Raw genomic sequence first — 27,373 nt, forward strand, 5'->3', positions numbered from 1 at the left:
ATCTGTCATGGACATTCTTTCTAATTATTAAAGCAAATCTGGGAGAAATGAAGGCAACACGGCATTTATCACTTCTAAGACACAACCCAAGAAAGCACTTGTCCTCATGCTTAACCTGAAGTGCATGCCCATGGGCTTTGCTCAGAACAGGACTGTGATTCCTTCCGCAAGTATTCATACATAACTGAGGTGGCATTAAAACTCTGTCTGTTAATTTGGCATAATATTAGCTGTGAGCTGCTTTCTGATGGCAAAGACGCTTCAGAACGACCTTTGACCATGCTGGCAGGAGCTAGTAATGTTCACAAAATACAAAGTCAGTGTGTACAACTGGGGCCAACCTGCTCAATGATCCTGGTACAAAGTTTTCACACATTTCTAGGAGGAAATGAAGTTTCTAGCTAAAGAGAAATTTTTGTATTGAGTAGAAAAGGATTATTTTCATGAAGAAAGCCAAACTTTATACTGAGATTGGAAAATGACCACACACTGTCCTGCAAAGATTCTTATGCACTTATTAACAACATTCAGGTTCCTGTAAGAGCCAGTAGGTTTGGTCAGACAACTTATCTCCAGGCAAATAAACCATGGTGAACAATGTAACATAACACTCCATCATGAAATCAAAAGCCAGCAGGTCAGTAAGTTACTAAAACTGGTAGCACTTTGGCTTTTATTCTTCAAAATTCTTTTTCTACTTTTTTTCCTTCCCACAGGGCCAGGAGGACAGTTTTCACTGCCTGTCACAGATCCAGACTTGGTTTGACGTGGTCTCATGTTTTGCTGTTGACTGCCAGCCAGACCCACCAATGTCACAACTGACTCATTCTTGGTTATAGGAATATAATGTTTACAAGAGTACAAATATGTGAAAATGCAAGTCCTCAGAGCCTCATCAAGAAAAACAGCCCAACTCTAAGTCTAAGGATTTTCAGAACCAGGGTTTTGGTTCAGTTTCTACACTATAAGTAAGTCACTGAAGAAACATGTGGGGTTTCTGAGAAGTCTGGACATGACAGAGTATTTCTGAAGTTCAAAACTGAAGTCATGATCTGAAGCTTTTTCATTTCTACGAGAAGTGATGCTTGCCTTGTGAGTTGGGGTTACGAGCAGAAACGTATCAAGTTATCACTGAAGCCATCAGATTAATGCTAGCAGATCTTTCTAAACAAGAAACGTAATTAAAAACTGTTAAAAATATATATGTGTCAGGAGAGTATCACTGGAATGCAGATCAAGGCCACACATTCCAAGTCTTACAGTTCCATAGTTCTCGCAATATTAAGGGAAATACACATACTCTGCATACAATTACTTCTCATTTGCTTCACAATAAATGAGAATAGAATCAGACTCCAAAGTAATTGCCTGGGAACTGTTAGTAAATTTCCTCTGTGAGTCTCTGTAAGACCTGAGGTACCCATCACACATGCAGCATTTATTTTAATGGGATAAAAAATAAAGGGCAAAGGAAAAAAAAAAAAAATCCCTCACACTCAATTCACAACATTCCAGAGTTATTTACCATTGGCATTTTTTCCCCCTGACATTTTATGATGTCGTTGTTGTTGTTTTTTAACAGCTTTAAATGCTGCTTGATTTATTAGTCTCCAGTGAATAACCAAAGGTTTCTAGAAATATAGTGAACACTCCATTATTATGTTATTCCAGCCCAATATCTAATTGCAGTGTGATAGCTATACAGATGTATCCAAGACCTATGTAAACCAAGGCCTGTGGCTTGGATCTTTTTCCCTTCTCTTCATTCTTTTTTCCCCCCATCTGGTGATAGCTGGGGGAAGACAGTGACAGCCAGTCTCACAACGTGCTGATTTGTTCTGCTGGCGTCTCACCCTGACTGTTAGACATATTATTCAGCATACACTAAAAAACAAATCAAATTGATTCTACAGTGCAAAAGGTGCAGGCTGTGACTTTCTGACACTTCTCAAGAATTGCCATTGCAGGAGAATTCTCATGCCCCATCACCCACCCTGAGTAACCTTCATAACAAAACAGGGTTGAATGCCTTCAGAAATGATTCAGGTCGGAGCAAATGTTGCACATGTTTTATCACCCGGGAAACTCAGAAGCTTTCTAAGAATGAAGTTATGGGAGCAGGGCGAGCTGGGGAGCTGCAGCGTGCTGTCTCTTGCAGACAACAAGGCCTCAGTGTCAAAGCATGAAGACCAAGGGCAGAGAGAGCGGAGAAGAAAGCAGCCCTGAGAACCTGCAGGACACTAGTAAAAAACAGGTGGCTTGAATACTAAAGAAAGAGGCACAGAGAGAACAAGCAGCAAGACACAGGCATGAATGGAGTATATTTCACAGGCTGGTATGAGGAATTTAAAGAATTAAGAAGGCTCTTTCTTGTTTTTCAGCCTAGCAGAAATGTTCAGGCTTTAATTATCACTCATCTCATTGATGGAACATAAATCCTCAAGAATTCCCTTCTGGGGCACTCTGCAGTCTTTGACTTACCTGACACTTGGAAAGAATTTGATTTTGTGCCTGATGCTGCTGTCAGCAAATAAGAAAAACTGCGGTTGGAGGTTTTAGGCTCCTTTGTTGATTTCACTTTGCACAATTTGAGGACATCAGGCGGACTGGCGTTAAACAAAAAACTCTAGAGTGCTTTTGCCCTAAATACCAGGGCACTATGCTGTGACAAGAAGGCCAGTAGTCACCTCTGTCCCTTCCTCCAGCACATGGCCTCTCACTCTAAGGACCTGATCCTGCTGGGCTACGAGTGCTGTTCCCCCGCCAGCAGTGGGTAATCCAGATCATTGCAGTGGAACGACTTGTATTCTCAAAGCTGATCATGATCTTAAAAGCTTTAATGGATCAAATTAGAATATTTGTCTGTGCACGGGACTGAGCCACTGGAGAACCATTTATTTCAGTGAGCCTTCCTATCAGGTCCGCTGATTGCCTAGAAGGGAGCAGCACACACAAAAGGCATTGCTGAAGTGATCTGCCTGCACTTTGCACTGCATTACAAACTCCTGACTGCAGACCAACAAAAATCCCCAGTAAGCAACACATGTGACAAGATTATGAGTGGAATAACTTCCAGACCCTGAGACAGGTCAGAGCCAGATTGAAGTGTAAACCATGCATCTTCAGCCTACCTTTAACTGTGTTGGTACTTACGGGTAGGGAAAACTTCCTAACTTCCAGGTGGGGAGCAGCTCACACTGAACTTAGAGGGGACCGGCCATGAAAGGTATTCTGCAGGTCTGAGCCCAAGGTGAGTATTAACATCTTCAAGGCTCTTTAGCTCAGGTTTCAAGGAAAATCTCCCTAACTCACTTCAATTACTTTTAGAACACAAATGTGTTTAAAGACAACGTCTGCTAAAAAATCTGCAGGGAGTTAAGAGTCCTTCTTGCTGTTTGCCTGTCCTGAGCAGGGCAGAATATGTTTTGGTCTTTCTTCTGGCCCTCTAGCAATTCTAACCAAATTACCTGAGCTGGATTCTGCCCCATTTGCTCTGCCTGTTTCCTGCAACAAGACCACAAGAATGTGACTGAGAATAAATCTATCAGCTAGAGAGAAATCTTCTTTTTACATCTCTAAGTCCTAATGCAATTTCTGCATAGGATTTAAAACAAGCCACTGTGTTGTTCCTGTGCCCTCTGGCAATCCACATTCAATGCAGGAGCAGAGTTTTATAGCATAAACAAAGTAGGTTACCAAATAAATGAGCTGACAAACTGGTTGGAAAGGTTGTGCTTCCAATCCAGTAAATAGGCAAGTTGGTCCCTTAATTTAGGAATAAATCCCGCCCTGATTTCAGGGAATAGACATCATCACCAAATGCTCAGTTCCTATCAGCATGCCAGGTAATAAAGGTGGATGGGCAGTATGTAAGGCTTTTAGAGATTAGGCCCTGAGACATCAAGTATCCTGCTTGGCTTACCTTAAAACACACAGGCTAGCAGTCAAGTAATTGCTTTTTTCTTTTGAGGCATGAGAGTGAGTTGTAGTGACAATTCCCATGGGTGTTCTTTCCAGCCTCTACCCCATTCCTCTTTATTCCTCCAGAACAGGAGCTAACAAGACACTGGGTATTTGCCCAAAGGAGAGATGGAATCACTAAAGCCATCACCATGGCCACACAGTGTCACAGTGAAATCTCCCTAAAGGTAACCAAAGAATGAATTACCCAGAACACTTTTATAAACTTCACTCATTCCCGCCGTACAGAAACAAAGTGAGGTACCATCTCCCTTCAGCATGAGCTACCTTTGCTCTCTTCAGCCAGCAAGCAGTCACAATAGCTACCATGCTGAACTCTTCATTTCCCTAGAGGAAAGCTGAAATGGCAATGTGCTGAAAAACAAAGATCTTCTCATTGAGCAGTGGTTTTTTTTCCTTGGTGAACCAATCTTTGAACACCGGCCGCTGAGAGCAAATGTGTGTAAGGAACCTGAAATGCAACAGCAGGAACTAAGGGCTAGCAGGAAGCTTACAGTGGAGTTGCTTTCATTAAAAAGATAAGATCCTTCAGAATTCTTAGGCAGCTTATGTTAACAACCAATCCTTAATTCATTCTTAAAAAAAGCAGTTTGTTACAGAATCTCATAAGCAGACACGTAGAAGGGCAAATCAGATGAAAGATGTCTGCCTGTTAAGTTCTGTGACAGGAGATATTTTAATGACTCTGAAATTGAAGTGAGATCCTCTTACATACACTCCTAATGATGAAAAACTAGTGCTTAGCTCTTGCACTGATCTTTTCTTTAGGAAAAAGCAAAGCACACAATCAGTGCTATGCAGATGTATAGCAGAGCTGGGAATAGAATGGGGTCTCATATGCCTGAATCTAAGGCGATGTGCATAACCACCGCGTAGCTGAAGTAAACTGCAAAGATCAGTTACACCACGGCAGCTACTGATGTTTGTCACCAAAGCACATGACAAAATTTCAAGTTGCAGAAGCATTCTCAGTAATAACTAGAACTTTTTAATGTCCTGATGCTGAGAACAGTTCTCCTTTTTTCTCGATGGCAAATACTTTTTCCATAACAACAACCTGTTGATGCAGATGAGATTAGGAGAAAACACAGCTCAGTGCATGAATGCACAAGAAAGCACATGACTTTCTGCTATTGAGTGTTGCTTTGAGAACTACCCTCACATACCTAATAGGCACAAGTGTATCACCTTCAAAAGGAGCTGCATTCCTACCTAATGAGACTGTTACAAAGGCATGTTTATTTATTTGTGAATTACTTCTATGGAAATGACACAGATAGCGTGATGGGCACAAAAACATTCGAACATCACATTTGGTTCTTGCTACAAAAGGGAAATAGGAAGAATCTTACAGAGGATGGAAAACACTTGCGAGAGCCTTCTATTTCAGAAGACAAATCTCTTGAGCTGTTCACAACTGCAATGGCTTCTTTCAAAGCAGCTCTGGGGTCACTAACGCTGCTATGCAACACAGTGCTTCTCAAATTCCAAACACAAATACTTCACACCAAATGTCACTGACAAAATGAATGCACTTGGGCCAAGTAACTGCACCCTGGAATTTCACAGGCAATACACTTCTAGCACATATAAACTCGACCTGCTTAATCCACCCCAAAGGCTGCAGGGCTGCAATGATGACCACAGTGCCCTTTGGGCTGATGAGGATTGCCTGACACCACAGGGCATACCTGGAGACTTCTGCAGCCCCAGGTGGCTCAGCTCTGCCTTTTGCTCTGCTTTTATGGCAACAAGCACTGTTGGCTCCTAACTCATGAGCAGGGCTCACTGCAGGTACAAAAATGCAGATAACGACAATAATTACAAGCCAGTGTCCTGATTCCAAGGCCAGTGCTGCATCTAGCACACTTTATTGCCTCTAGATCACACGCAGAGGATTGTTAGGTTATTCAAAAAAAGTGTTGTCTTAGCTCCTTCATTTCAGCTACCCATTTCCAACAAAGCATTGCAGGACTATACCTGACCAAGCATCCACGGGACAGGACTTGGATTGTGAAGTTACTGAGAGATTTTTGAAACAAAAAAAATAAAAAATAAAAAGGTATAGGATACTGCAAAGGAGCCATCCCATCCCCATCCTACTGTCTGCTAAAACAGAAAATGATGATGATGATTAATGCCAAATAAAGCTGACACTGCTAGACCTTTCTCCATTATTTGGACAGCATGTCATCTCCTCAGACTGTCCATTCCTCAGAGGCTCAGACAAAACTGGGACAGGGAACAAAGCACCTTTCACCCCTGAGCACGCTGCAGGTCAGAAGGTCAGAAGACAGCTCAAATTAACCTTGTGACTGCTGCTAAAAAGCTCAAGGCCCTGGAAAATACTCCTCTGCCTATATCCCAGGCTGGGAGATGACTTTCTCAAGGCTGGGAAGAACAAATGTGAGTATGAATGTCTCTGAGCAGTTCAGGCCTGCAAGTTTTACTCACATGAGTAATCCTTATTGTGTGATTAGTCCCACTGCAGTCATGAGGGGAGGGAGAGCACGTTTAACCTGCAGAAGGAGGAGAAGAGGCCTTAGCAATGGAAACTGTGTACACAGAAGTAGTTTTGCAGCTCCTTTTTTCTTTGTGCCTATTCTACTTTTCCCAGTACATCCCTTTGTTTCTCCTCTTTAACATTTCTCCCTGCAAGGCAAAATCCCTTGGGAAAAAAACTGCTGTCAGTCTCCTGGTGGCCCACAAACACTTCAGGCTGGATGTCCTGCCTGGCAATGTCACCACGAAGCAGTGTCAGTACGTGCACAGAAGGCACATAAGGAGATAGAGACATACCTAGCAGATGCTGGGAAACATATCACAGGAAAACCTGCCTCCATGAGATGCTCCAATTGAGTATTCCAGACCCATCAACCACTCAGGCTACTCAGCCCTCTTCAGCCTGTACAGAGCTATGAAGGTCAGTCCAGCAGTTACTGCTGCCTCCTTGAACAGCACGTGTAGTAGAAGTGGCTCTGACTTCCCTACATCCATCGAAGGACAAGCTTAATCTGTAGTTTGCTTCAAGTACCTTGCTGCACTTTTGCATGTAAAGCACGTAACATACAAAAGCATTTAGCAAACATGAGACACTCTTGGACACTATTGCAGAGAAAAGCAGACTATCTGTTCCTTGTGTTTCTTACCCAGCAGTCTTAAACAAGTGCACAAAATAAACATGGCTTTCTTTGGGTTTACTCTGAAGCAATGCATGCATGCACACCCACACACACCCATTTTCATACCACAAGCTGTAAAATGACTTCCAGCCCCATGGCTTATGATTTATCTTCAACTTCAAACAAGAGACGCATGTATAAAGGATGGCACAAAGTTGTGTTTCCCTAACATCTCCTCTATGGTAGAACTGCCATAGCCATGTGTACAACAGCCATGTGTACTGCAGCCCAGCTGTAACTGCATACAAGGAATGCTGGAGACTTCAGAGATTTGGTGGCTTTCTCTGGGCTTCATCAGGCTTGGGTGAAATCTTACCTTCTCTCTGAAGACAGAAAGGAGAACAAAGCTCCTTTCTCACACAACATCTGATGAACTCCCTTTACACCTAGCTACCTCCTGCTCTTGGGCACGTGGGACTGAATTGACCTGGGGCTCCTACAGACTTAGTGAGAGGCAGAAGGATGGAGCATCTGTTGCTGGTTTTACCCTCAAAAGACTCATTCCTGGTCACTGAGTCTGAAGAAGCCAGTGCTTTGTTTTGGCCAACAAGCAGTTCTTCTCACCACCTACTTAGTAGGAAAATCTTCAGGGCTGTGCTTACAGCCAGGTCAAAGTACAAAGACATTCCTCTGAAAATTAGAGAGAAAGACTATTTTTCACCTCCTCTTAATTATTATTTCTTACCTTCAACAGCACAGTGTATTTTGCAAAGTGCTTTGCACACGGTAATTAAGCTTCATAACATCCCTGAGCTATAGGAAGGACTGTCGCACACAGTACAGAGCCGGAGAAATACAAACCCACAGAAGTAAACATCTTGCCTTTCATCTCAATGACTGTGTGGTGCAGCCAGAAATGAAACCCAGACATCCCGACCCCCAACACCTTAGCACATCTACCCCGACACCTTTGAAAAAAGGAGACAACCCTTTTTTGCTCAGTAGTCACAATGTGGTTCCTATCCTACTGCTGCTGACTGTGAGCAATGGGAACTTTCACAGATCTCCCTTTTCTGATAGAAACTGCCATCGATTTCTGTCCTTTGGCAGCTCCACAGAGCCTCACACAGACCAAATGGGCAGTGCTTCCTCTGAGAGCTAAGATCCTGCATTGCTTTGACAAAAATGTGATACAGAAGGAAGAATGCTGATCTGTATTTCACTCCAGATTAAACAGGTGCCACTTCACCAATATCACAAGATTTCCACCCCATTTACTATAAGAGGAGCAGCTCAGTGGCGTATCTTTGCATTGCTAAGCTGGATTGTCTCTTTGCTTCTAGCCAATGCCCACACAAAACAAAACACCAAGTTGCATAAAACTGCTCATAGAGGAAAGTTACCTATCATTACAGCAATCCTACAAGAGTCTGAAACGGTGCACCTAGTAATCAGACGTTATCTAATGTAACTACAGGCTTTTATTTTAATGTTTTATATTGGGAAAGAGGCATGCTGCTGACTTGTTAAAAGTAGATATTGGCTAATTATTCTTTCCTTAAGCTTCCAAGGAGATTAGATCTGGGTAAACAGTGAAGAATAACACTAGCTGTCTTACTCTAACTGGAATGTTATGATGGTTCTTGTTTTCCTTCTCCCCTATGCATTCACACAGGGTCCCTTCGTAAAGCACCAAATGGGAGAGAATAAACATTTCCTGACATCTCCGTACGTGCCCTGTTAGTAAGTAATCCAGGAAGTAAAACAGGACAAAGTCCCAGTCCCCGTGCCTCTCCATGTCTGCTAACTCAGAAGCAGCAACACCCAGACAGCTAAGTGACCACGTCCTACCCCACAATCAAAGCTACACTCCTGGAAGGCTGAGCAGACTGGCAGAGAGCCTCACTCACACACACATCTAGGTATTCCCATTGCACACTGCTAACTCCACTTCTTGTTCCTGGTAAAGTGCTAGTCTGAAAAAGAGGAGGCCAGATATCAGTCAACTCTTAAAATAGATAATTTTATGGAATATCAGCATCTACTTTCATTTTCTTAAACTGAGGGATGAAAGGTGACATTCACTGAACGCATTCATTTACTCATCACTAAAGTCTGATTCCTTCAATATTATCTTCTTAAATCAGTTCAGAAAATTGCACCTCTTCTATGCAGCAATGACTGTCTTTCCTTCCTGATAAACTGGCACCTCAGTTCAGTTTGTGTTCATGCAAAATAAATACCAGAGCTGGTAGTTGCTGGTATTTGCTTCTCGAGTGGGAAGGCCTCAGCTCCAGGCCTGGAGGAATATTACTTGCATTTGTCTTTTATGATATCAAGAAGCTTGTGCCCTTAAAACATCTCTTAGCAGCAGCAGGAAAGAAGAAATGCCTAGGAGGTTCTAAAAGAAGTGTGCCTGAAGGCTTAATGGGTTGATTTACGAGTCTGGGTCTCTCCCACTGAGGCACAAAGTAAACGTTCAGTTATGAATTTGTCAAAGGCTGGCTGATCATTCCCTGCTTTGTCAGCTTTGCAAAAAGGAGCAGCCTCTGTTCCTCTTCCAGAAGCACAACCTCTCTGATAAGAATAAATTGAAAAAACAAGAAGAGTTCAAACTCCACGAGCACTAATTCATCATTAGACCCAAACTCCTTTTTCTTAGATCATGGAAAAGGTCCCGTACCAGGCAAAGGCAATAGAGTGAAACAGCATGGAGCAAAAATACTTGGATCTTGAATTAAATAAGAGCTGTGCTTGTGTTCAGTCAGGTAAAAAGTCGATCCTTACCTGACACCAGCAGCCTATCTGGCAGCCTCTGGTAGGGACATGGCAGGAGAACTTCTCAGGTACATTAGGAGCTGAGGACAAACCTCAGAGCTTGTAGCCAAAGAATGCCTTTGTTCTCTCTACACCTTTCTCAGTGATGGTAATAAACTGCTCTATTTCCAGAGTGTGGGCAAACATGACTATGAATAAAACCTTCCCTACTCTCAGATCACTGTTAGACATGATTATATGGGAGGCATATCCTGGAATGGGACATTCATAAAAAGCCAAAGGACAAGTGGGCCACAAGTTCAAGAAAGGTGTGGGAAATATCATAAGGGCTGATGCATTTGGTGCAAGATCTTCTAGCATGAATGCTGATTTTAGATGTCCTGGATGACATCAAATATCCACAAATTTACTGGTATGGTCCAAGAGGTACTAAGGAAAATAAAGTAACTACAACTTAGCCCTGGTTCCCAGCAAGTAACCCCTGTGCAGGAACAGACTTCGTCAGCTCTGATAAGAACAGATTCTGGTTACACAAGGGTGTTTGTGGTCCCTCAGATGGCATGTCACGAACAACAACAAAAAGCTTTGAATGGTTTAAGGGCATGAAACTTCTGAACTAGATAGCAGAACTGAGATGGATAATCTGATCTAAAGAAATCCTAACCAACCATAATCCAAGGAGTTCTAACTTGGATAATCTACATGCACATACAGGTGTGTGGGGGCAACCTCCTGACAGCTTTTAAGAATTCCTGCTAGTCAGTACACAAACACTGTTGGAAATCCTCATGTGTAGTGCTCCTCAAGCAGAGATGACCTAATCAATATGTAGGCTCTTGTTGTTAAGTGACATCAGAGACAAAATACTAGATTAAAAGGAACACTGATTTTTTCAGAGTCAGTCATTCATATGTTGCTAAAATATATCAGCCTTCAAAATGGTTTGTGTTTTAGATGGTCTCTGTTATGCAAATCCAGTTAAGAGGTTTTTCAGAAGCCAGGCCCAGCCCTAGGTTGTTTAAGATTAACCAGCTGCTATGTAGGGAAGAAACAAAGGCTGTAAGGGAACTGAGAAAGGAGGTACTAAGTGTTATCTGACAGTGTCACATGATAACATCCCAGGTATCACAAAACATGTTATTCACCTTCTGGCTTGGTGTGATGGTGTAAACTGTATCCCTGGACTCTCCTACAGGGACAGAAACTGCAAATGGAGAGCATGATGCCATTGCCTGCAGTGACCACACCAAGGGGATGCCCGTCACAAGCTGAGTGTGGTCCTGGAGAGCTGAGGTCACATACTGCATGGCTTCAGTGGCAAACTTTGTATTGTTCCAGGTGGTCGAAGTTATCAAGCTAAAAAACATCACTAATCAATGTCATTGCATTTCCACCAACAGCTGCTGCAGTTCTACAGTTCCCTTCCAGACAGAGAAGAAAAGGTACCTAGGATTGTAAATTTTTTTGCTAAATTACATGCCACAGACTAAGTAATTTTCTGAAGCTAGGCTCACCTTGATAATGAAATAACTCCACAAACTTGTCCCCAGGTTAAGAAATTGGACCATTTACTTTTAGCCTACACCTTACTCAAACTATTGCTAGGAGTCATGACAGTATCGCCCTCTGCTAATATCTTCCTCAGGGAACTGGAAAGATAAGGTTTCCAGAGCATCACTGAGAACAACCTTAAGGCTCATGATCTCCTCCAGCCTTGCTCTTGCTTGTATGTTGGCACATATGCACCATATTAGTGTTTTTTCTCTCTGACACAGCCTCTGCAGGAGACACACTGCTAGGATCCTACTGCGTTTCTTACCCTCATACTCCTACTGACTCTTACGGGGAAAAAAACCACATGGATTGCAACCACACTAAAAAGGATGCTTAAAAGATGCTACTGTGAAACCCCCGTGGCTCTGAGATTTGAATGGGCATTTCTGTAAGCGGGTTTTGTCAGCCAAAACTGCTCATTCAGTCTACAGAAATATACACAGTAATATGATCAAGATGTCTTTGCCCCACAGAAGAATCTGGACTGCCACAGCTACCCTGTTAAGGAAAAAGAGAAGGTGAGTGTGCCCGGGCAGCCATTTGCCTCTTTTCATGCTATCATGCCCGCATTTAAGCTAGAGACAAAGGGGCAATCTGCAAGCCCACAATACAAGGATTAGACCACTTCTTTGTGATGTTCAGGGATGGTTTTCTCTGGAAGCAGAAAAAACAGGTGGGGAGACACAGTGAGTGCTCAGAGCTGTACCCCAGCCATGTGCTGTGAGGGGAAATGGCAGCACTGACCAGAAAGGGCAGGTGGGGAGAGGTGGAAAGCCTGCCACTAGTTTGCCTATATGCTGACCTGCTTCCTAATGATAACTGAACAAAATAAACCTCTCTGCAGAACAGCTTAAAAAATGAGATTTCTGCTGAAACACCAGTATTCTTTCACAGGTACCATGGCTGCTCTTATGGCACATTTTCTCTGTATGTTTTCTGCTCCCGTTGCATGTGTATGACTCAAAGTATCACTGTGCTGCTAACATGCGTTTGGACAACAGCACTTACCAACTCACTGTCTGGTTCTGCGCAGTTGATGCCCTTGCAGGTGGATAAAAACTCTGGAGACTGCTAAACACCACGGAGCTTCTGGCATGTGCAGAGAGGGACAGCTGTGCTCGCACTAGGCTTTTTCACAAAGGTGCAAGAAGAGTACAGGCTAACATATGTCACAGTGATGGCTGAAAGCCCGCAGCAACTAACCATGCTGCTTTTTATGTTCTCAAGGGACAGCTGAGCCAAAGGACCAAAGAGAAGTGAGCCAGAGTGAGCTAATAGGTTTGGAGACTACAGTTCACTTGGGGCTCACAGCAGTTCTCTAATATTTTTAGTGTTCCTGCCACCCCCCTAAATCTCAGAACATCCATCACTCTTTGAAAAAGCCAAGTTCTCACTTGGGCTTCACTGGCTGCAACTCAAAGGGTCGTGTCACACCACTCTGCTCAAGGTGCTCCAGGGGAACTGGAAAAGCAGCAAAGAAATGGCAACATGAAATCAAAAGATGAGATTTATTCACACTACATCGTCTCCCTTCAGTTGTCACCCCCAACCTCCTGCTCCAGCAAAGCAGAGTCAAATACCGCACTGGAAAGAAAGCCTTCCTTTTGTTCCCTATAGACTAGAAGTCTTTTTATATTTAAATGAAAATCTGTCAAACTAATTAAGTGAAGATGTAACGGTCTCATTTTGTACTCATTAGAGAACATCGTAATGGCCATAAATTCCTCTGATGGAGTGTGTATGTGTGAACATGAATGTCTGGTAATGTCTCATAAACTACAGGCTGGACCACGGCCTTTTGTATTTATGTTAGACCTTGTAAGACAAACAAAAGCCCCAGTATTGCTTAAATTAGATGCAAAGTGCTACGTTACAGCAATATTATAAGCATGATTTTTGTGCACACAAACAAACCAGGGGACTCAAGTAATGGTTCCCACCGTGACTGCAATGTGGCCCTTGTGTAGGCCTGTAATGCGATGCATTGTTCAAGACAGTGTACAATTTTCTGCTTGAAGATATATGGGCAATACAGCTGTTTCTGTGGTTTTCTCTGAATATACTGCTAGTGTATCTTCAATAGGATGAGGCATTCTTGGCATTTTTTTTGCTTTTTGATACCCACAAACAAAAGAAAGAAAAAGAAAGGAAGAAACACAGACAACTGGCATGCTTAAATAAATGTATATGTATTTTATCTCATGTGTAACTTATGTTTCACATTCTTTTTCACGTCTTTGTTTTCAACAAAGATTCTTTCCTTGTGTACTAAAGATGGGTAGCTTTTGAAATAGAACCGGGCTGGAATTAGAACAGATCCCAGAAAACCATCTAAAGCTGCACGTTGAGGCTGAGGCAGAAAATTCTCAGGAACAGTAAGGATTCTGGAGACCTGCTGTGATGCAGCTAAATTTCATGGAGAGACATGGATCCCAAGACAACGTGAGACAGAGGACACACTCTCTAGGCTCACTTGCTGCGACTGAATATAGATGGGGAGCAAACTCTTGGATAGGACCTGGTTGCTAGAGGAAGGCTAATGGAGATCTGATGATTATCACAGCTGCAACAGTGAGGAAGGACTCAGCAGTGCAGACCAGCAGTTCTCCTGCCCTGAAGCCAGTCTCCACACAGAGCCATGATGACACTGCCTGTCACAAGTATTCTATCCAAGCAGGTGTAGTAAGGTTGTTTGAAGAGCCACCTGTACTGGCCATTCCGTGAACTAACATCTGAAATAGAGTGAATTACTGAGACAGACCAGTACTACATGACACCTTGTGACTTTCAATAAGGAAACATTTCTGGAGAGGGCAGATGCAAGGAAGAGGCAGCTTCTGTGTGAGACTGTTTCCAGACTTACAAAGATGGGAGACTTCAGGTTTTTTCATGCTGGCCATTGTGACCAGCTCCTGAATGCTCATGGACAGGGAGGGAGAGCTCTCCTTTCATTACACAGGTTAGTCTTCTGCAGCCATTTCACCCCTCCTGTCCTGAAACATTGATGCGTTTCAGGGATGGGAGATTGTAATGAAATGATGCCAAAGGAAATGATTCATCTCCTATCCCCTCCTCATCACAAGAGAAGTTATTACAATGAATGATAAATGATGCAGTTCTATTGCAAAATGACAGATTTCTGCTGGAGAAACCACTGTGAGATGAATAGATTTTCTCTTTATGCCACCAGATGGAGAAGTGATGGGAGCAAATGATCTTTACAAAGAGGAGAATCCTGAATATCACAAAAAGTCTCTGTCTCTTGCATGATGAGGAGGCATTACGCTCTGTACAAAAGTGTGAACTTTTTTTGAGACCATGAGCAGAATGAAAATCATCTACTTTTCACAACTGGTATTTGCAGAACTCTGACTTGTCTTCTAGGCTGTGAATTATGATAGCAAGAAAGCCTAAAAAGCAAAGAATCAAGAGCAGAGTCTTTAAAGAAAGTATCCAACGCCAATAAACTGGCAATAGCACGCTTGGTAAAGCACATTCAATGAAGATGAAGGGAACAGCAGAACCTAAAAAATATCTGCTGGCTCACGGAAGGAATAAGTATGACTAAAACACCAGGTGCTTGATGTTAAGCACCATTTCTTTCTGTGCCTTACTCCCCTTCTGGTGGTCATTTACTGGAAAGGCAAGGCTGTAAGAGCACGGTTACGACTGAGTAAGCTCCTGATTAAAGCTAAAGCCTAAATCTCTCCTTGCAGACACATTGCCGTTTCCGCTGAATAAGATCAAAAAGTAAAAGAAAAAACATATGAGGAGGTGAAAGGCTAATGGCTCTCGAAGATAGCTCTGTGGTGATAGGGCTGGGATTGTTTCTTCAAACAACGTTTCTCTCATTAAACGCAGGTAGGTATCAGATTTTAATGACTTGTTTTTTCCCGTCGCAGTAGGTTCAGAAAGACTTTACTTCCCTGTTTCCCATAACCATACTGCAGAAGAAATGCTTTACTTGCATTCTTATCACAGTTAAATGATACCCGCACTTGAAAGCAGGATTTCTACCCTTCTCTACAAGCTTAGGCAAATACGCCCAGTTCTCAGCATGCAGACAGGAAGGCCAATCGCCTACTGCAAACTGACAGCTGTCAAGTAATAATAAATACCTGTAATAGGGAGTACTTCATCCCCCTCCACACACCTATCAGCTTTCACTGAAATTATACTCTCCTCCCTGTGATCAAGCCGCTATAGCTGTGTGACCGGCATCAAACACAGCCTTGAACACTGAGAACAGGGGAGTCTTCTGGTTTTCATTCCCTCATCTCAGATCTTTCCAAATGGCATGAAATGACTGAGAGATTTCTTTCAGTCTACCAGCACCCTGGTTTACCCCCATCTTGTCTATGGGGGCTTCTCTACAAGTTTATTTCTTGTAAGCAGTTGGGCACAGAAATGTGAGACCAGGAAGCACTAAAGAAACCAATGAGCTGCTTGGAAAAGATAACGTAGCCCTTATTTCTTTATGTCTCACCTCAAACCTTTTGAAAACCTCATGTAAAATTACACCACAGAATTCACTGTCTTAAAGGAATTATAACGCCTAGCTAAAAACAATTCACTTTGCTGAGTCACAACAAGAGGTTGAGCAATTGGCAGGAATGAGGTCACAGTTACTTGAAGGTAGGAGAAAAGGTGTGGGAAGGAAAAAGTCTGTGTTTCAAAAGAGAATTTTCACAGAAAAGGAAGGAGTAAAACTGCTCTTTGGAGAAACGTGCCCAATTCCTACCCCTGCTGCTTGAATAAGGGCTTTTTCAGCATTAACCCTTCTTGGCAGCTTCAGAAAGCTGCTGCTGTTAGGAGATGGGAGTTCTTCCATTGTAAAACCTTACCTTGTGTAAAAATCTGTATCTCTCAGAAAGAGCAGAGATGCCGAGTTATCCACAACTCCCAAGAATCCGACCTCATCACCTGACTTTGCAGCAAAGCCCTTTAGGTAGAACACAGCCACTGTCAGGCCTCAGGAAAATTATGAAGACAACAAGTCAGTGAGTTGGGGCTATTTATGCCAGCTGTAGCCTTGGCATCTAATAATAAGGCAGAAGAGATCTCTGTTTTACCAAGAAGGATAAATGGATGGCTATAAATCCAGAGACTTTACTGAGAAAACTTCTCGGCAAATGCAGACTTGCTATTGATTTGAACAAAGTCAGATCTGGCAATTAACACTAAATTACAGACATTGGCTCACGCTCATGGAACGTCACAACTCCAAAAAGAACACCTCCCCAGCCCGAATACAAGCAGAGCTCTGTAAGCCCCTTTTCTCCTTTAACACGCATCACTCTGTAGCAGGAATCCCAGCCCCGTTCCCGCTTATTCATGCGTCTGCGTATGCAGGAGCAAGGAAGAGGGCAAGGAAGAATTTCTTTATGGGAAAAAAAAAAAAAAAAAGCAGCTCCATTCCTGAGATGCGGTTGCCAAGGGCCTGCGGGGCTCACAACAGATGGCAGCAAGAGCCATCCCTGTGCCTCGCTCTGAAGCTGTCCACTCAAGCATGCCATTCGCATTCCCCACATACCTCCGGGCCCCACAGCCTGGTGCAGGACAGCCCCTCAACACCCCGCCAGACTCTCCTCGAGGTACCGTGGAGCCGGGGTGCGAGCAGAGGGCTGACATCCTGTCCTTCCAACTCCTCTGCCTTTCACTGTCTTTGTGCTGATTTCAGCGGTTATCATTTAAGGGTTTGAAGCACTGGGAGAAAGCAATCCATTAACTGGAGGTTCAGTCCTGGAGGCTGCTGATGCTTGTCTCTCTACACCAGTATGGATCAGGGCAAGGGACAGATAAACCCCTCAGGGCCTGTTCCCAAGTAGGTCTGTGCTCCGTCCCGCATCTCTGGACAGGGCAGGCTGCAACTTTCAGGATATGTGCTCAGAGTGATGAGGCTAGAGCCAGCCACAGAGAACTGATCCCCTTTTGCTATGGAAGACATGATCACTGACAAATCGCTTCAGGGGAGAGCAGTTCAGAGTCAAGGTCACAGCTAAGTCTCACTGCATAATAGATGTAACAACTAAAATATGTGATCAAGAGATGGAAAATAATCTAAAGATGACATAAAAGAAGTTCCAGGTGGGGAAAGTGTGATTTAAGCAGCACAGATGTCCAGGTGTACAGAAGGAAGACACAAGAAGCAGCAGCAATGAACTCCAGAATTCACTCCTGCTGCTTCATCCACTCTCACGTAGGGCAACATTATCAGCAGGAGCACCCAAAACAAACCAGGAGCAGTCAAGGAATGCACTGCCAACCCTGCAGCTGGGGGAAAGCTCAGTCTCAGTATAATTCTCTGCACCCTGCAAAGCCTGAGTACCAAAACATGCCTCTGGCCACAGAGCAGGGCTGCTGCCAGGCCAACAGGCAGCTGACCCACCATCATTTCCCACACGTTTGACACTTCATCCTAACGTTCTGGTCTCCTAAACTTAAACAACAGATGTGTTGGCTCTGCACTAAGGAAACTGAATGTGATTTTCCTGCCATTTGCCCATCACACATAAGAAGGCTCTTCAGGGCCTATTTGCATTTGGCTGCTGCAATCACTTGTTTCCTTCTTTTTCTTTCTTTTCTGGGGTTTCCACGAGGGGAAAGACAAAGCGGCAGATGCTGCAGGCTAAGGAAGAAGCGCGTTGCTGGCCGTGTGCAGCTGGCCACGGCTTTGTGCTGAGCGGCAGGGCTGCTCCAGGCTGCCTGGGAAATGTGCTCGCTGCTCCGCGGCACATTCAGCCAAAGCCCTTCGCTGCTCTCCTTTATGGCTGGGACTCGCCTGACCCTCCTCACTGCTGCCATTCCAAAGCACTGCGGGATAAGGTTATTTTCTGGTTCAGTCTTTTTTGGTTTTGTTTTTGTTTTTTTTTCTTCCTGATGCAGACAAGGAGCAAGTGTTAAGTTTGAGAATAGAGGCTGACTTTTGCTACAAGTCAGTCCATGCGGCTGCATGTGCAGTCTTTTCTGTGCAGGCATGCAGGAAATATTCCCTCCCTCTCACGCACACAATGGTTTAGATTTGGTATTTATGAGCTTAAGTTAGAAATAAAGGGGGAATGAAGTTTCCAGGTGGCTCTTTCTTTCTTTAATCTTTCCTACATTTCTCTCCCTCTTTTCTATCAGCCTTTAATCAAATTCCTGCTGTTACTTTTATTGAACAAAGGAGATGCTGGCACAGCCCCTAAGTGCCTATGCACAGGGGTTGCCCTATAACAACCAAGTTGCTACCATTTATTGTTAAATGGTCCCTGCAGGCTCCAGTATCTGAAAAGCAGAAAGAAATATCCAGGCTTTGGCAACTGAAGTAAATGTTAATATCTGATGTTTCCTCAGCCACTTGGGTGTCTAGGAGGTATAGTGTTAACCATTTGAAGGCTTCAGAAGGACTTGCATTTAAAAGTACAAAACAGATTGGGTAAAACAGACTATTTTTTCCCAATTTATTTGATGGAAGTGTCCACCAAATCTCTGTAAATAAGGCAACTTAGGCATCCCTTCAAATCTCAGAAGCAACACATCCCACCTTTCTTCACTTGACAGGGTATGCAGCATTGAATCACTCTGGTTTCAGAATTCCCAGAGAAGAAATACATGCCTGACTCACCTACAACCCGATATGAAGACCATGGGAGATGTCAAGTCACTGAAGCGGGCTATGGATTAGGACCCAAACTAATCCCTTGCTCGTACAAGACTGTCCACACTAATTTACAGCTAAACATTTGGCTGGCAATGCTGCCCGACCCGCCCTTTCGGAGAGAGCCACAACACATGGGAGATGCAAGTCAGGAAGAGATAGCAACATCCTTTGTAAAATTCCCCACAGCCTGGTGGTGTGTGTGTCCCCCAGTGAGGGACAGGGGGTTCCTCATCTCACTGTACCTTGGGAACATGCACACCTGTACAGGCATCATCAGGCTGTGCCACACAGATATGAGCACTTCAATGTCTGTGCATTCACTGCACACACAGCTTCCTCAGGTAGGGCAGGCAGCGTGCAGGTGGACAGTGGGGTCTGAAAACTGACAGCACGTGGTCAGCCTTTCCCCTTCCAGATATGTTATTGAATTTGCTTTTATTGTGCTGGATCACATGCAAGGCAAAAAGGGAGAACTCAGCAATTTGGAGTGATTGGGTATTTGCTGTGACCACCAGTTCTAGGTTTAACCACACAATCTCCGCTCTTTAAATACTGATGTAATGAGTGCATATTAGGCAAGACAGCCTGGTGTACTCAGAAGTCACTGCTGCTTCTGTGGCTTCAGAACACACTGTTTCAAGTCACTTTTCTTAGGCAGATAATCTACAGCAAACAAAAACACCTCCTGTTACAAAAAGCAGGAACACAGACTCTAACACTCTACCAGAACCACTCCATCTTGCTTTCATCTGCACTGACAATCGTCACTGAATGGGCTGGATCATTGCATTGCAGAAAAACAACAGCACCAGTTTCAGCAGAAGTATGCAGCTAAATGGTTGGTTTGGTTCATATTCGCCTAAAGCAAACAAAACTGTAAAGATACACAAGTAACAATGACACAAGTAACAAGTTTCAAGATTAATGGGTTTACTAAAAGAGCTAATGTCTTCAGAAGTAATCAAAAACAAAGTTCAGTGAACTTAGTTTTATGATTCACAATCAGCCTAAAAAGGGTGTATAGCTGTGTACAATGCAGTACAGCTCTTCAAACAAGGTAAACTGATGTAGGCCCACACAGGATCTACACTGATTGCCATCTCTTCACAATCAGTCCTTTTTACATTCATTCTGCTATCTACAACGTTACAGTATGGCTCAAACAACAAGAATACATCCCAGACTGTATAGCTCATCTGTCTATATCAAATATCGTTGGGAATACTGGTCTTTAACTACTTCCTGGAGCAGAGTCTTCCAGACTATAAAATTAGAAAATACACCTAACACATCACGGTGGTGTGAGTCAGAGCCTCAGCTCGTAAGACTGAGAGTCCTTAGAGCATGTCGTTATTTGTACCCATTGACACCAAGGAGAGGTAATGGCCTTAAACATCCCGAACAACTCAGGAGGCTGCCACAAGTTCAGCTCCGCCGCCAAAATGCCACACGCTTTTATCCCGAAGCCCGATAGATTTGCTTACAGCCCTGCACACCTTAACCAGTGACACGAGTTAAGCAGTTACGCGGCACTAGCTGCCCATTTGCTGCGAGCTTGATCGCGACAGCAGTTGAATAATCCCCCACGGCACTTCTCGGGCACGCACTTGCTCTGAAGGTTACGATGCTGGGTCCAACAGGACCCTTAAGTTTCCCGCCTTCCCCCCCTCCCATAGGCCAGCCGCGAGGTCCGACCGCCTTCGGTAGGCACAAAGCCGAGCCTGGCTTGATTCGCTTTAGCTGTCGAGAGGCTGCTTACCTTGTGAGACATCGGCAGGAGTCTCAGGTATTCCCATCCCTGCTGCAAAGGCAGCCTGCTGCTCGATGAGCGCGGTCCTCAGCGGAGGGAACGGCACTACCGCCTCGAGAAAAGGAGCGACGGGAGCAGGGCGATTAAGATAACGAGTCGCAGATACAGGTGCTGCGCCCAGAGGCACCTCGGCACTAATCCCACAGTAAAATGCAGGAGGTTTGCTCAGCGGAGGCAGCTCAGATTACTGCCCTCCTACCAAGCAGTCGTCAGCAGTCCTGACGGACAGGAGCAGAGACCGTGAGGAAAGGGGAAATTTGCTGAGTGAAAGTGCCAGGCAGCTCTGTACCGACTCCCACGTTTTCCTGCTCCGGCAGATCTGCGGCCGGAACCTCTCTTGAAGTTCCCATTTGGGGGAGAGAGGATTAAAGATTAATAAGTGTTCTCTGCTACTCAAGAATTATTTACTGTTTCTTTTGAAATTCGCCACCCAAATTTCATCTGAAAAAAAATTGTGAGGGTTGGAGATAAAACCCACAGTGGAGGAGAGGTTATTTGCTTGCCCATCTGTTAGGACACAGTGCGGTGTGAGCGGAGATGAGCAACAAATCTGGCAAAGTGACCAGAAAATAAGAGATATGAGGAGCAGCTGAAAGAATCAGAGCTGTTTAGTCTGCAGAACAGGAGGTTGAGGGGACACCTCTATGCTCTCTTACAGATACTGACAGGAGGTTGTGGCAAGGAGGCGTTGGTCTCTTTTCTCAGGTGATAAGTGATGGGACATGAGGAAACAGTCTGAGGTTGTACCAGAGGATGTTTGCATTGGACTTCAGGAAGAATTTCTTCATGGAGAGGGTGGTCAAGCATTGGAACAGGCTGTCCAGAGAAACGGTAGAGTTCCCATCCCTGGAGCTATCTGAGAAATGTGTGGATGTGACACTAACAGACATGGATAAGTGGCAGGACTCAGTAGGTCAGGATGACGGTTGGCCTCGGTGATCCTCAAGGTCTCTTCCAACCTAGATGATTCTAGAAATTAAATTAACATGCTTTGCCTACAGAGAACAAAATGTTGCATTCCAGGCCAAATAGAACGTACCATCTCACTTCCACTTCACCCTAAACATTTGTTTCTCCAGTTCAGCTGCCACACAAAAACACACTATTCACAATCTTGCCCATAATCTTCACCATCCTTTTTCTACTTCAGTGCTCCCTTTTAGCCCAGTATCACCCTCTTCAGTGCAATTAAGTACTTGACATCCTACAAGTGTGGAAGAGCTGTATCACTCTTTATAAAGAGGGGTGGGTAGGGAATAGTGCCACATAAAACTACTTGTCAGCAGGAGGAACTGCACTCAGTTCCCCAGGCCACACAGTGAACTGGCAGCATTTCCTGTATCCACAACAGAATGAGGATGGCGCTTACTGCCTCCGTTCTCCTCTTGCAATTCTACCTCAGTAATTTTTAAAAGCCTGCTAAGCAGCAGACGAAGAAGCAACACTGAGAAGAGTTAAATAGTTATGGTGTGTTTATGCAGGTATGACCTCCCTGAGAATGCTTTAGATTAGTGTTCTGAAGACTGACATTGTGTCCTTTAAAAGCCAAAGCAGGAAGGAAGCTGGAAAAAAAGGCATTTTGAAAGAAACTGTTCTCAATTTCAGAGCTACCAATGTAGCCGATGTTTTGGGCAGGCACATACACGTGACAACTCTTTGTCCAACTGCATTTGTGAAAGTGAGGCAGCCTTTCACTACAAACAGGAAGACTTGTGCATATAAAAGGCCAATCGATACTGCCTGTGCAGTTTCTGTTCTTCATTATTCCTCTGACTGAGATACTCCATTCATCTGGCCACAAGGGAGAAACAATACCATAGGATTCGGATGACCCATACAAGCATGTTCATTAAAACACATGAAGTACTTACAGTGACCACTTCACCCCAACGTCTGTTTTACAGCAGTAAATCCCGGGAAACTCCATTTGTATCAGTAGGATTACGTTAGATTTCATTAGCCTTTCCTGACCCTGTCTCTCTTCCAAAGGAAACCTTAGATCCAGCAGTAAAAGCGTGGAAAAGGTTTTGAAAAATTGTTTTATAGTCCAGGGTAATTAGTACAGCTGAGCAAAGTAAATATTTAACCCAGCTAAGGATATGTATACATCAGCACATGTCAGTGCCACGCAGCTTAAGAATCCCTTACAAACCAATCATATTTGTAGTCAGTTCTTGAAATGAATGCCATGAAACTGGAGCTTGTTACAGTAACGATGATGACGTTTAGTTACCTACACAGCTTCTCCTGCAGCTGCGCTGTGAGGTTGTCACCCTGCAGTCCTGTGCACCTGGGCAGGTAACCAAAGCCTCATGGAAGTCCAGGTATTTGCCCCATCAGCTAAAGGTCAGCCTAGACACAATCCCAGACACAGAAGCAAGGCACAGATCAGTTGGAGAACACATTCTTGCTTGTTTGGATTTTCATACTATCGTGATCCGATCCACCTCTAACTTAATCCACGGGAAATTCCAAGAGGAGGAGATTCACACCGTACAAAGCACTTTGTCCAGAACTGGCAGAGATTTCCCAGATTTTCCAGTGTCACTTTCTGACAGATTAAGCTGCAGCCTGATTACTGCTTGAAGAAGGCAAACTAATCCAAGTGCACTTGGTGAAAGAGGCAGCTAATGCAGAGTGGCAGTGGCTAGAAATTGTTGTGTTTCTAATACAGTCTCAGGTGAGGGGTCAGCCTTTAATGTCCTATTAGATTGACACATTATGGTAGCCGGCATCTTGTTTTTCAAGGCATTTTCCCACTGTCCCCAACAGTAGCCTAATTCTTTCTTAAAAATCATACCTAGATCCTCTCCACATTTGCTCTTCATGGTGGGAAGTTTGCTAAAAGCCTGGCAGCCCCAAGCTGTATCTAATTAAATCCTAGACAGTTAGCCTGCTGCCAGTGGTTTCAAAATTGCATTTTATTCACCTCTTAGCTGTCTGCTCTGGGCTTCTCATTCACCCTTCCTAGTGAGATAGGATCTGCAAATATTGTTATGAATGTGCAGAAAATTCTTCTAATGAAAATAATGTTGCTAGAGATAGTTACAAACTTGGAAGTTTCAGCCAAAACACAGATTAATTTTGATGACTTTATTCACCTGAGAGCTTACTGTACAGACCACAGAAATACTGTACAGATACTGTACAAACAGAAGGTCAGGGCTTTGACACTTGGCACCTATTTGCATCAGCTGAGATCCTGTCTCACCATGTTAGACTCCAAATGCAAGCTCATTTTTATGTGTGTTTAAAAGATACCCCTTAAAAGGAACCTCTCCCCAAAGATCTCACACAACAGAGCATCAGCAACACCTGGCAGGTGAGGAGCTGTAAGGCAAGGAGACATGCCCAAGGGCATAGTGGAATGCCTTGGAGAAGTTCACATCTGAACATCCACCACAAGACCACCCTGCTAGCTCTTAACCAGCACTAATGCCAACTTTGGCCTATCAAGCTGTCAAGTCTCACAATTTCCACATGCACTAAACCTTCTGTTTTGCTTTTCCTCCAGTCATCATCACTGAGCAAAAACCAACCAGTCTGCAAAGCAGCTCTCTGGAAACACACTCCTGCATTGCTGAAGAATGGGGCGGGAGCCAATGCTTATTCTAATTAATTTCATTCACAAAACTTGGATTTATTTGACACAATTTTTTGGCATGCTGTCAAATACGACACAAAATTACATTAGTGTCATAAGAGGAAAGGATTAGTCCAAAGAATTCTTTGAAGAATTGTGCTGGCACTTGGCTTTTTGTAAGAATGCCAGCAGCTTCCCCTCTCTCTAGGAATAACCCATTTTCTCTTGGTCAATGAAATCGCTGCTCAGTGAGGATCTGAGACAAAGCCTTTTGGAGGCTGTGGGAATCTTTCCACCAATTTCCACGGGCTTGAATCAGCCCTGAGCCTCAGATGTCGGCCATACTGACATCTTCCTCCCGTATTTCAGTACTTTCACGTGGTCATTTATCAGGTAGAGTGAAAGGCTTTTTTTCGTTAAAAAACTGAGAGCAATTGGTTGCTGAAAGAAAAACAATTTTGTAGCTATGGCATGGGCATAAGTACTCTAAGATGTATGAGTTTAATTCCTGATCTTGTCAGAGAGATCTTGAAATGAGTTGATAAGAACCAGATTTGCCTGAGACCACAACACTGGCCATGCTGCAGAACAGAGGCCTGCATATCCCAACATCTTCTCCCTCACAGTGCCTGAAATCAGACACATCACAGAGAGCAAATATACCCACAAATCCAATGTCCTCTCTGCTCCAGGATTTTGCAGCACTGTGGCTGCATAAGCAGGAGACATCCACTGACACAGGACTGGTGTTCCCAGGAGGTGTTCTCTTGGGTGAACTCACTGCCCACTCAACACATGACTTCACTGTCTTCATCTGCTGCCCCTGGTCTCAGTGCTGCGGCATAATTTCTCTTCCCATGTCTCATCAGTCAAACAAGGGACACTGGGACAGGGCTGTGCCAAGAGAATAAGCTGAATAATTCATGCCCTGGGGGGAATCTGTAGGGAAGTATGAAAATGAACATGCAGATTACAGTTATAGCCACGGATAAGCTTAATCCTCTCTTTCTGTACAGTTTTTAGCACAATAGGAGAATGAGGATAATGTTTTCTATACCTATTCCTCCATTACTGGACTTGCATATTGAGCCCAAAGGCTCTCTGAGAAGGAAATTGATTTCAGGCACTGCTAAGTTTGGGACTGACACAAACTACCAGCCATTAGCACTGAAAATAGGACATCAACTCTCTTGAATACTGATCTTTGCTATGTTTTTATCTCTGTGTTTACTTACACCTCACTATAAGGCTGCCACAGAAAGTGAGAAATACAGCCAAATGTCTTTCACTCTACATAAAACACAAAACCAGGTAAGCACACATCTGTGGACTGGCAAAGCTGGTGTCAGAAGCAGCGGCAGACACACTCTTAAATTTCAGCACCTACCTCAGTGGTGATGCCAGCACCAAGCCCACAGCACCACATCTGTTATGGCTGATCAGCACGAGCAGAAGGTTTACTCATGGGCTGCTATGAAGAACAGGGCTGGTGGATGGATTTTGCTGCAGCAGTCTCAGAAGTGCTATACTGATATGCCACTGCATCCCACTTGAAGCCTCAAGAGTGCAACAATATGTTATGGCAGCTACATACTTTAGGAACAGAATGGACTTCATCTATGATACAATATTGTACATGTTACCTAAACAATACTTGAACAGACTTTCTACAGTAGTTTGTGTGTGACAGGACACATGCTAAGAACACACATTTCACATCATGGAGGTACGCAGTAGGTTTTGATGAAGACCACAGACATTTGAGATTTATGCTCCACACAATCTCACTAGCTTCACTGATGCAAGTATCATCAGAACTCCTCACATCACATCCCAGGTGATGTGAGCTGTGTGCCTATGTGTTGGCCTGAACGCTAAGAACTACAAACCAAAAGGGCTCTATTAGGACTCCCACATGTCAGCATGTACAGAGTACAGGCCTACATTAGCAATTCTCTGCAGAGAAACTCACTTGCTGTTCCACTAGCAAATTTTAATAGAGCTTTGCATTCATTAACTAAGGCTGATGCTAGATCCAAGAGTTTAAAGAATCTCAGGGCTAAATTCTGACCTGAAGTAACTCATCTGAATACCATTTGAATCAATGGAGCTGGGTTACACCCACCAAGAACGCAGACAAACTGCCCACGTCAAGACACAACACACTGATGTCTCAACAAGAATGACTTAACATTTTCACCTCTGTCATTCCTGCACCAGGCAACAGTGAATGCCACAGCAACTCAAAGGACTGGCTTGTAGGAGGGCCTAGTTCAAACAGCGTTAAGGGTGGCTGAGAGTTGCTGTCCCTGTGACTGTGGTTGCCTTCAGCATATTTGCAGAGCTGCTACATTTGCCATCATGCCTCGCTGATCTAATTGCTGCTGTTATGAACATGTTGAATGTAAAACTATGTAAACAGTGTGACGCTCTACCAGCCATTCTTGCTTACTGACCTGTGGAAAAGTCTATTTTGGGCAACTGCTGTAGGCTGCTGTGGCCGTTGTAAAGCAGACAAGGCAGTGCACACACGCTTGGAACCTTACCTTCAGCTGACACAAGAATGCACAGCGCAATTAGACTAAACTGATATGACTGAAAAGGTCTGAGACTTTTAAAAATTGCATCTAACTCTGCTTAGGCACTGAAGATGGAGAGCAAGCAACAGAATAAACCAATCTGAAAGCAATTAAGTCTGTATCAGTTAAGCAAGTGAGTCTTATTTCTGTGGCTTGTAGCTTTAGTTTTCAAACTCACTACCTCCTCCAGCTGGTTAAAAATCAACTGAGCATCAAAAACTATCTAAGGTAGTTTATGGATGACAGTACACAAGATTCCTACAACAAATTAAACAAAGCAGTCTCTGGTTTCTCGCAGTGATTCACACTCATCGTTGCCAATCT

At 43.8% G+C, this 27,373-nt stretch overlaps 1 protein-coding gene across 10 annotated transcripts in view; it reads right to left on the reverse strand.

Moving 5' to 3' along the window:
• Nucleotides 1-27,373, reverse strand: part of SHROOM3 (shroom family member 3) — a 137,316-nt gene that overhangs the window by 58,577 nt on the left and 51,366 nt on the right. Inside the window, exons 1-2 of one of the 10 annotated variants that reach the window (XM_015861643.2) lie at nucleotides 20,837-21,050; nucleotides 6,436-6,500 (exon numbers count right to left, since the gene is read on the reverse strand). The exons of 7 other annotated variants lie outside the window; for them this stretch is intronic. In XM_015861643.2, the coding sequence (XP_015717129.1) occupies nucleotides 6,436-6,437 (2 nt within the window). In that variant the 5' untranslated portion in view covers nucleotides 6,438-6,500; nucleotides 20,837-21,050. Of the gene's footprint in view, nucleotides 1-6,435; nucleotides 6,501-20,836; nucleotides 21,051-27,373 lie in introns of those variants that run through there. 2 more of the 10 variants (XM_015861642.2, XM_015861646.2) reach the window with 2 other exon arrangements.

The sequence above is a fragment of the Coturnix japonica genome, chromosome 4, assembly GCF_001577835.2.
Source record: "Coturnix japonica isolate 7356 chromosome 4, Coturnix japonica 2.1, whole genome shotgun sequence".
In the NCBI taxonomy this organism is placed as follows: domain Eukaryota; kingdom Metazoa; phylum Chordata; class Aves; order Galliformes; family Phasianidae; genus Coturnix; species Coturnix japonica.